This window comes from Leptonychotes weddellii, chromosome 4 (assembly GCF_054177405.1).
Source record: "Leptonychotes weddellii isolate Sample4059 chromosome 4, ASM5417740v2, whole genome shotgun sequence".
Taxonomy (NCBI): Eukaryota; Metazoa; Chordata; class Mammalia; order Carnivora; family Phocidae; genus Leptonychotes; species Leptonychotes weddellii.
The window spans coordinates 82961029-82972250 of record NC_138372.1 but is presented as its reverse complement, the minus strand read 5'-3'; the positions used below and the strand labels follow the sequence as shown (position 1 = coordinate 82972250).

Here is an 11222-nt window from a genome sequence, read left to right as displayed (position 1 = left end):
TTTTAATGTCCCAGCCAAAATGTTGTGAAGTAGGGAAATTGCCTTAACAGTTTTGAGCCAACAGATCTTTCCTCAGCCTTGTACCTGGACGCTTCCTTCTGAACCCCAGGAGACCCTCTCCCTCTGCTGAGAAGACTTTGCAGAGCGCTGTATTCCCTTGTTTTCTTTCTCGCGCTCATGATTTCATAGAGGCAGCATTTAGCACCTTTTAACATATCACTCTCTAATTTTACCTTTCAGAGGAACATTTTATCAAGGCTATTTATGTTTTAAGTGTGGCGCGAGAGCACACAAAGAATGTTTGGGAAGAGTAGACAATTGTGGCAGAGTTAATTCTGCTGGTAAGTCATGTTTATTGTTGTGATTCTGCTTTTAATTAGGACATAAAACTTGATAAACATCATTAAGGCCTAATTTACTCTTAGTATGTGTTTATTGTGACATATCTGCTTTTGAAACTATCATTTATACGGACAATTAAAAAATTGTTCTAAATTCCTGTGACTTTTATACGTACCTGGGAGGCAGAGGCCTTCAAGGGGGGTTTGGAAGGTTTCCGGCCACCCATTTCATTCAGCCTGGCCCCTGAGTCTCACGAATGCTATACAAATATAGCCAAAGCATGCAAATGGAGAAACAAAAACAAAACCGAAAAAAAAAAATTTTTTTTTCACTTCTATCTTTAGTCCTTAAATTTTTCCCTTGTTCTCTTAAATATTCAGCTCGGAAATGCTAATGGTGCCAGAAGTAAACATCACACAGACTAATTCATGAATTAATGAATTGAATACATTGTCATTTTGCAGCATTTAACAGAGAGTATATATCCTTTGGATTTTATGTAAATATTTTCCCCTTGGTTTTTAAAAATAATGCTCCATGACTGTTAGATGAGCCAGTTGCTAAGACTGTTGGCAATTATGCATTCAGTAGCCTTTTGCTTCTCTCTGCTCCTCTTGGGCTCTCTTCCTTCTCTTTCTTTTCTGGCCTCTTTATACTTTCTCTTTCTTCTTCTTTCTCTTTGTCCTTTTCCCCTGAGTTTCTCTTATGTTTTATCAATAAGACCTTTCAAAATCAGTAAAACTTTTTGAACAGAAAAAGGGATCTTTAACAGCTTGAGTTCAAAAGGTAGCCATGTCAACCTTTGATTTTTCCCAAAGGAAAAGGTGGACATTGAATTATTTTGGATAATATGAAGAAGAGTGAAACAGAGAATAATAGCTCATTTCAGAGCTGAGTTCAGAAAATGGGCAGTTGTAGAAAAGGTGTGAATCCCATTAGAGGACTGGGATCACAGCACATTCCTCTCACTCAGCTCCTTTGGTAGATGTTTTTTAAGGTTCCCATGAGCCATGAGCTCTCTCCATGCCAGGCATGGGCAGCCATAAGGAGAAGCATCCCGGGTTGGTTGAGTACCTGCACTGGGCCCTCTGCCAGGCCCTTCTTGCACGAACTCATTCAGTCCTCAGGGCAGTGCTTCCCGTTTTCTGATGGGAGTCAGAGTGTTCATGCAATTGACTCCAAGTCTGCTGAGACAAGGAGACAAGATTAGTACCCAGTAAGGTTTCTGAAGGTCAGAAACAGTTGACAAAGTTGTAAAATAGAAATGTTATATCTTATTATTGTTATTCTTCAGTTGTCCACCTGATACAGCTTATCATTTAAATTTTGGTTGTTCTGTCTTTATTTGCCGCATCCTTTAATCTCTTTGAGGACAATTAACATGTTAGGTGTTCGTAGTAGGCTAATGTATTTTTATAAAGCCCCCCCACCCCCCCAGCCCTGTCTTGGGAGTTTCATTCTGTGAGGAATGTGAAGTGATCTCGTAGTTGGCCTGGTTCTTGCATTCTACTGGAAGAGTGCAGGAGAGTAGTTGAGAGTCAAGCAGAAATGGTGGAAAATCTCCTTCTGCCCTTTGCTAGCTATGGGAGCTTGGGGGTGTTACTTAAGCATTCTGAGGTTTTGTTTATTCTTCTGTAAAATGGAAATTAGAGGATTATCATGAGGATCAAATGAAGCAATGTTGATGCTTAGCACAGTGCCTGGGCACAATAAAAATTCAGTGTTTTAATCCAAGGTGCTATGATGAGAAGTCTGTTTTTGTTTTTTTTTGGTGTTTTGTTTTGAAAAGGGGTCGGCTTAATCTGTATTTTTGCTGTTGTTTCATGATATGGAGCAAGTGTGGATAGAAGAAATAGTGAGCACCAAACTTTGAAGTGATATAAATGAATGATGCTAAAGGACTTTACATTTTTAACTTTCACTTGAAAAAAAAAAAAAAGTCAACAGGAAACAGTTGGGAATTCCTGGTCAAGCGATAAAAAAGTGGTGCCTTCCCTGAGTCATTGTTCCAGTATCCTCCGGCCTTCACTGAGTAACTCTGAATTGGGAGACTGTGTGTGATGGCAGGAAAACCCACAAGGTCTGGAGTCTTGGTCTGGTTTGAATCCCTCTCCACAGCTTACTCACTGGGTGACTTTGGAACCAGTTACTTAACCTTTGTAAGTCTTAGGTTTTTTTTTCCCTTCTAAGATAGGGATAGTAATGACACCTAGTCCTTAAATTTATATATTTTTTTAAATAAATACAAAGTGCCAGGTACTGTTCTAAGTATGTTACTGCTATCAACTCACTTAGTCCTGTATGAATCTTTTAAAGTTGGAATTACTGCTATTCTTTTCTTACATATGAGAAACCAAGGCACAGAGAAATAACTTGCCTCAGTTGCTTAATCAAGAGAGTGAAGATGCAAATCCAGGCAGTCCAACTCCTGAGTTCGTTCTTAACCCCCGAGTTCTGCTCCCAGTCCTGCGAACTAGCTGTGAGGATCTGTGGAAATGTCTTAAGTGCATAATGCGTAATCCTCTTAAACACCCAGAGTAAAATCATGCGTTTGGTTTTCTCTGAGAAAGAGAGTTCCTAATTTTTTTTTTCTTTTTTTTAGCAAGAACACTTCTGAATTCAATTAAATTAGTAACTACCAAATATGCTTAGGTTTCAATGCTTTGAAGTGCTGTGAGAAATTCAGGCCTCCCTGGGACCATGCCTGCCCGCCCCTTTCCCCACGGAATGTCTCAGAGCTGGAAGATTTAGACACCTTTAGTTCTAGGATCTCTTATTTTAAGATGAGGAAACTGAGTCCTAAAAGTATGAAAATAAGGCTGTTATGCCCTGCAGATTTTAGGTAATGCTTGCTTATACAGGTATCATTTATTAAAAAGTAGCATCATTCTCTAAACTTTGTTACAGAATTCACTATAAAGCAGGAAAAAAAATTTTAAACCTCTGGCTAAATTTACTTCTTGGAGTTTTAAACATAATTCTCTTGCTTTCTTGTTTTTCTGCCTTGCATCCAATGTTGTCCTCCCTTCTCCTGTTTTATGCATACATGTCTTATTCTCTCTCTCTCTGTCCTTTCCTGCCCAAGATTTTAAGAGACTGATGGCATTGAATGCTCATAGTCCATTAATTAGTGGTATGAGGTGGTAAGGACCTGTCCAGGAGGCTTCCCTGTTTGCCTCCAGATGAGGATTTGCTGGGCAGCCCTTCTGAGTAAAGGCCCTTGCTTATCCTAAGTGAAGAGGAATCTTTTATAGCTGTCAGCACCTGGGGCGTTCTGGGGGTACATATCTGCTCCTTTCATCCATCCACTCATGGATAAGACCTGGGGAGCCCAGCGTCTACGACAGCACCTATCTGGTTCCCCACAGTTCTGGAAAACTCCATTTTGCTTTCTATTCCGTTTGTTTCAATTCAGCTGGCTCCTGGAGGGCCACCTCAAAGACCCCTTGTGATACAATGCTGGGACTCAAATTGGAGCCTGTTTTTTAAATATTAGAACAGAGGCAGTGGGTACCATTGCTGTCCACCGGGACGTGGGGGCCCAGCCAGGCTGGCCTTCCAGGGTGTCGGGCCTTGGGAACAGGCTTGTGGGGATTGGATGGATTTTTCCTTTTCTCCTTTTTTCTTTCTTTCTTTCTTTCTTTTTTTTTTTTAACTCCCCAAAAGGAGTTGGAGTGAGTGTTGGTTCATTTTCCCATGACAGGTTTTCCTAAAAACAAACAAACAAACAGAAAAACACAAAAAACCACTCCCAAAGAGATGCCCTCTTAAAGTTGGAAGTTATGACATCCTGTCCTTGAACTCCCCCCTTCCTGCACTGCTGTGTGTAATAACCGTGGGTAGAGTGTGAGTTTGAGCTTGGTCGGTCTGATGTGAGTGTGGTAGAACAGGCAGAGTTTGGAGGACATGGGCAAGCTAAACTTTATGGGTGTTTCCCAGCCAGCAGAGAACCAACATTGGCTGAAGTTTTCCACAGTCCAGCAACTGGATGCAGCAGGAACTGCTTGCACTAGTTCAGAGTGTATTTTCCCATGACTGGTATGACACTTGGGGAAGTGGTGATGGAGGGAGGAGGGTAGGAGGAAGGACAAAATGTTTCAAGGGCTGGAGACATAGTTCACTTGGATGGGGCTCTTTCTGGAGGAGAGTGTAACATCATTTCTGGAGAACTTGACTTGGGGGGTGGGATCAACTAAATTTAAACAGCTAAATTTAAAGCAAGTGAATAGTATTGATTTAAGGCAAACTCAAATGCTTACATAATCCAGGTTCCCACATAAAATTATCATAGGTGACTTGAGATTGACCTCAACTTTACAGAGCTCTGTTGCTCTATTGCTTAACATAGTCTAATTATATTCTTAGGAAATGAAGAGAGATTCTGATCAGCTCAGAGTGAGTCAGGAATCTACCTGTGGTCCAGAAAGTGGTGCCTAGTAGAATTGGTTACATTATAAACATTGGGTAGTTGGGGTAGAAGGCAGTTCCAGAAAGTGGAGCATGCCATTTTCACTCAACATTGGTCCAGGCAGAGACGAGGAACTAGTTGAACAAAATGACACAGTAACCCAGGGGCTAAATGAAGGTGAGAGAATCTTCCATTCTACCTTCTAATTGCCAGATGTACTGGTCATCACATTCCAGGCCTCACCTCACTTGACCTTTCTCTTTTATTTGGCACCGTTAACCATTCTCCTTGACACTTTCCTTCACATCCTACCACATCCCCCGTGCCATCCTTTGGATACCAGATTAATTTCCCTGGCATTAGCTATAACCTACACCCAGGTAGATAAGTCACCAGTTCCACGTAAGGCTTTTCTCCTGAACTTTGGATTCAAAATGTCTATCATCTTCTCACATATCCCTTCCCAGGTGTCCTGCAGTGACCTCAAATTTCACGTATCTGAAACCACCTTCATTAGTCACTAACACAAACTTCCTCCGCCTACTCCTTGTCTTAAAGATTCAACATCCATACACTCACCTGAATCTTGGTGTCAGCCTTGATTTACCCACCTCTCTCATCTTCATTCAGTTACCTGTTCTTCTTACTTCTCCTCCTAAGGCTCTCTAGAATCCACTGATATGATATTGCTATAGATTTTTAAAAAAATCTCAATGTCACTTGTTTGGACAACTACAAAAGTCTCCTAACTCTTGCTGTTAATTATACTCTTTCTATATGATTTCCAACATGATCTTTATTAATGTCAATTCTGATTGTGAAATTCTGCTCCCTATACCTTCCATTCCTTACAGTATAATGTCCAAACTTCAATTATACTGGAGCCTCTCACTGATAAGAATCATATTTAACTGATGCTCTGACCTCTGGGAAGCTCTGGTAGATGGATGAGTGAGTGGACAGACTGACAAACAGATGGGGATAGATTAATGAGTAGAAGTGTAGCACCAGGGTTTCTGGGCTCTGAGGATCACTGTAGTGTTAGAACCGGAAGCAGGAGGCTGTGGGAGATTGGACAGGTTTTGATTCTGCCCTTGTAGAGACCAGAGCCTGACTGGATGTAGAATAAGTGAAATAAAAACCTTATCTAAATCCCTGGCTGGTACTTTAAGAATGAAAGATGGAAGACTTGGCAGACCCTTTGCAATTCCTTTCTGGTATTTATGCAAAGAAAGGCTCATGCCCTGAGTATCAACCATTAGGCTTTTGACAGGGGAACCTAGGTTAGGTTATGAAGTAGCAAGAAAGAGAACTAGCTCACAGAACACCTGATGACAAACATACCACAATTTCTGGGGAAATATACTCCCTGATTCAGTCAATCCCATTTTTAGAATTCTTGCTTGGCTCTTACTATTTCCTCTCCTTGAAATACACTCCCTTTTCTCCTGACAGTTCAAAATCTACTCTTCCTTTACTTCCTCTCCAAACCCTTTGCCAATCATTTTCCCTCACCTTGGCCACCCAACAGTCTTGTGAATTAAATTGTTCTCTAATTAGTTTGTGTGTGGGTTTTATATATTTGCCAATGTTAGGCAACGAAAACACCCCTAAATCCCTTCAGATCCCACTGCCTTTAATACATAAACATTTATTTTTCACACACGCACTATTGGCTTTGGGTTCCATGGCCCTCCAAGGGAGCTCCCTTCTAAGTAATGGCTTAGGAATCCAAGCTGGTTCCATCTTGTGACTCTTCAAATTCAACACATGGCTTTCTGGGTAACTGCTCTTAAAACCCCTAGACTGAAGTGAATAACACTTTTTTTTTTTTTTTTTTTAAATCACAGTGTATTGGTGAAAACTACTTAAACAGCCTCAATTACAAGGGGGAGGTAGACAGTGTAGTGGCGTACATGGACTGTTTGGTGGGCATGACTGTCTCTGCCACTCTTCATTGCCTCTAGGGGACTATATGCTCCTTCACTGTAGAGAATGTGTTTCTCACCTTTTGTATTCATCCCTTATTCAAAGTCAGGGTGCTTAACCTCAAGTCATTACTCCTTTTTTTTTCCCAAAGTAGGAATATCTTTAATAATGTTGGATGTGGCTAGATAGTAACCAATAAGCATGTGAAATAGCTCTTGGGCATTTCTTTTTTGGAAGTCAAGCCTGTGGATGTTGTCTTCTCTGAATTTAGACACCTTTTATATTTCATGCTCTATCTCCCTTAAATTTACCTAGTCTTCATTCATCCTTGAAATAATAATTACTTGGCAAAAATGTAGTGCATTTCTGAATGAAGGAAGTAATTCATTGATATTAATATTTGACTATGACAGATTGTTAACTCAAGTGCATTTGAAGTATGAAAAAGTGCTTTAAGTTTTTTTTGTATTTATAAGATTATTTTTGTAACTATGCAACTTGGAAACAAATTTGAAGGTTGGGTGATTAGTTTATGTCTTAACATTTGAGAATTTGCATGGATATAAAGAGCGGGCAATTTCACTCTCTCATTTCACTGAATTTGAGTTGACTCCTTCACATTCACCATGGCAACCTCGATGATCAACATGTACATGGACTCTGAAGTATGCTGCCAAAACTTTCCAACCTTGATAATGAATAGGTATGAACTCCATTATATAAGCCTCTCTCAACAAGTCACTGCAAAGCTGATGTAATTCTAGAGTGGTATTGCTTTCTCACAGCACACCACTGTGAAGGTTTAATCCGAAACTGCAATCTTATGGGGACATTTGTGTTTTTCCCCTGCTAAAACCCTGTTGGTTCCCTTCTTACCCTGACATTGATCAATATAGCTTGCTTTACATCCTCTCAGTTTAAACAAAGAAAGTAGCGCTGGAAGGCAAATATTGCTGGAGCAGACAACTTAGGTTTAATGCATCTTTTCCTTTAGTAGGAATGCAAGCCTCAGCCTCTCTAATATTTAACCGAAGCAGGTCCCCATTTGCTTCTCTGTTTAATCGCTCTTTTATCGAGGCCAGTTGCTGCTCCTGCAGCAGCCGTAGCCATTCCTAATCGGAAGCAAGTTGCCTCGTTATCCTAATGGCTTAAACCTGCCGGATTGCTACCTAGAACCTGCACCCCAAATTGGCATCAGAAATAGCTCTTTTATAAATAGCATTGCAGTATTTTATCATAAGAGATAAGCTTTTAGAATACAATTTTATTTCAGTCTTGTACCACTAGATATTTTATCAGATTACTTTTACATGAACTGAGGCTTAATCATTGATTTCCTAACGAAAAAATGACTTTGGTTCTACTTCATATTACTTAAAGCCTTTCCCATAAATTGGTCCTCTTTTTTAACTTACCGAGAAAATTTTATACTCAAGGGTAGTTAATATTCCTTCCACTTAACTATTTAGGTAAGTTTAATGATATATTAATGATTATTAAAGTGAACTGGAAAATATTATGTGGTTGTATTTCTGTTAGAGCTCCTGAGGAGACTCGAAATCAAAGCCTCTCTCCAAGTATTATTTAGTTTTTTTTTTTTTCCAAAACATTGCTGTAGATCCGAGTGGTGAGCATAACATTTGTATAACTTCAAAATTTGATCAGTCCAACTGTCTTTTAATGTTTCATAAAAATAGCATGTTAACCATGATGACAAGGCACCTACAAAAACTATACTTGTTATTACCTTTCTGTGGCCCCTTTTGAGACAAACAGTCTTACTGGACATTGATTTGTTTAGTCTTACCAAATACAACTTCAGATAAGAGACAAAGCAAACTGTGCAATCATGTATGCACTGAGAGCCACTTGTATTGGAAAAACAAATACAATAGGATTGAATTTTTTTTGTTTAAACAAATTGTATTAAGTGAATCTAAAGCCTCAGTAAAAAACATGTCTTTTACACAAATACGCACATTGAACCCTGTGCTGGCATTGAAGATGGAGTTCTGCAAAGCCTCCCAGCACCTCAGTAACACCCCTTCTCTGAATTACATCAAACCAGTTGGGACTTGATGAAACAATGCGAGGTATAAACCCCTTGAGGGTCTGTGAGTCACCATCTAGAAAGGCTCTTGAAAGGGTAAGAACATTTTATAGTTTGATCAATAGGAGTCTGAGAATAGGCTGCAGGGTAAAGACAAGTTGAGGATTAAAAACGTTTGGAAACTTGAAGAACTGAATTACTCCCCTAAGGAAGTTCCCAGGAGAAAGAGAGAGAGACAGACAGAAAGGCTTTTTTTTTTATCAGATCTCAAGCAGCAACCTTTCTGTTGGGTCAGAATTCAGCTAAAATAGATTTGATGGTCATCAGCCCTTGTTATCTTAGTCTTCATGCAGAACTGTGACACCCAAAGTGTCTTTTAGGGACCCAAGTACCTACTGTATAGTAGTTTTGGGTCTATGTCAAGAGGAGGTTGAGGATGTTGTTGGAGACTTCAAAATTAGAGCAGCTTTTCCATAGAATATTTCATCGAAGAGGCCCTTATTCTATTTTTCTAGCCAGAATGAGCTTTTACTTTGAAAATGTATGAAGCAGTGTGGGTAGTTGGGTCTTCCTCTCTCTCGTCACTGTTATTTTAGTATAAGTTAATCTGTTGTATTAATATGGTTATCAGAATTTAGATTCTGTTTGTAAAGGAGGCAGGCAGTTCAATGCTGTGGCCGCTAGAGCATGTACAAAAGTAATAACTAAAGGAGCCTGGATAAGAATTGCTACACTCAAAACAGGTTCTAAGAGGAATTTCCAGTCCTTTGGGTTTTGCCCTATTCTTAGAAAATTTACAGAACCCTGCCATGCGATAGAAGTAAATAAATGCTGAGATTTTCAAGAACTACTGTTCATGTGCTGGGCCCAGCATGAGATCAGAGTGTGAACTTCTCCAGGCCAAGTCCATGGGCCTCTTTCCTGGGTGACAGGGTAGAGGATAGACATGGTGGCCATGAGGACAGGAAGTGCTGGCAAGGAAAGGTAAGCCCCAAGTAAGGACTCATGTCCTTGGTGTTGGAGTTGCATCCAGCACAAAGCCCCTTTTCCATTTTTCCTACTTGGGTTACACTGAAGAGGCTTTGTGTAAAGCAGTTCTTGGTACATCTAATCAGAATTATGAGGAAAGCTGGTTTGCTTGATGAGACATCAAAGAGAGAAAGTTGGAGCCAACCGGAAGTGGGTAAATGAAAGAGGGAGATTGGGTAAGGTGGTCAGCCCAGTCTAGATTGCTTCTGGCTTTGTACTAGTCCCATGCGTGCCTTGCCAGGACCTCTCACTCTCTTGTTTCTGTAATAGGTGCTCCCTCCTGCAGGGAGCCAGCTAACTTGCACTTGAACCCTATGCAACAAGATAGGAGGAGCCTGTCAGCATCTTCTGTTCCTAGATCTTATTTTCTGGGTAAAGAGATGCAAGTGTCTGCCTAGTTAGATGACCACCTGAGATACCATCTCTTCCCTGGGAACTTCCCGAGGAGCAACCAGATGACTGTCGTGGAACATGGTGTTTCCCCTGTTGCCACAGGGGTGATCATAGGTTTTATACAAAAATATGAAACATTTAAAGCATACTATAAGAAGACCTACTCATAAGGACATAAAAACACTTCTATGCAAAGAGTCAGAAAAAAATTACAGTTTTTTTCATTGAAATTAAGTTGCATACTCATTTATAAACACTGAACCCAAAAGACCTGAGGTTTTTCCACTTTAGAGAAATAGTCTAAACTTTCCTCAGTCTCCTTGGATGGAAAACTTAAACTCTTCTCCCATTTGGTGCTTCTTGCAGTTTATGATTCTTAGGTCAGACTCTTTCTCTAATGTACCAGTAGGAGAAAAAAAGTATTTTAGGGCTTTTCTGGAATAAAAGCCTTTCTGGTCAAACCAGTGAAACAGGTATCACACCTGCTCTGTTAGGAACCTAAGCTCACCTAACCTGGGTTCTAAGTCTGGACACAGCATCCAGCCAAGTGGTACTCAGACCCTCTCCACAAACCGATCCTCTTAGGCAGTCTTTCTTCTGAAACATTACGTATTTCTAAATGAGGAGGGAAAGAAGTAAAATATCTTTCTTGTCCAGGAATGCTCTTTCATAAGGCTAACTTCAGACCTGGCAGAGATGCCTTCAGAGAAGGCAGTCACGTGAAAGTCAGGGTGAAGGGATTTGAAATTGACAGAGGAATGCAGACTTAACTTTTCTCCAGAAAGGTGACTTTTTGGTCACATGTCTTCCATTTTCATTAATCAGGAGTGGTGCTTTATAAAACAAAACAACCTTCTGTTCCATGCCCCAGGCAGCTTCCTGTGTAAAGCAATTTGGGGCAGCTAGTCAGGTGTTCTGGTTGGAATTTTCCCCTTGAACTCTGGTTGTGGGGCTTCTTGGATCCTCTTACGGAAACAGCTTACAGAGCTCTCATTTAGGCCTGCCTGTTCTTTCCTGATGTTTCCCTCAGTTTCTTCTTTTCTCAGATCCTCCTTTAGAGGGTCATTTTGG

General features: G+C 40.3%; 1 protein-coding gene across 1 annotated transcript in view; it reads left to right on the top strand.

Annotated features, from left to right (window-relative positions):
* VAV3 (vav guanine nucleotide exchange factor 3) overlaps nt 1-11222 on the top strand; it is a 341802-nt gene that overhangs the window by 219599 nt on the left and 110981 nt on the right. The window contains exon 17 of the mRNA XM_081817104.1: nt 203-341. Within this exon, the coding sequence (XP_081673230.1) occupies nt 203-341 (139 nt within the window). The remainder of the gene's footprint in view (nt 1-202; nt 342-11222) is intronic.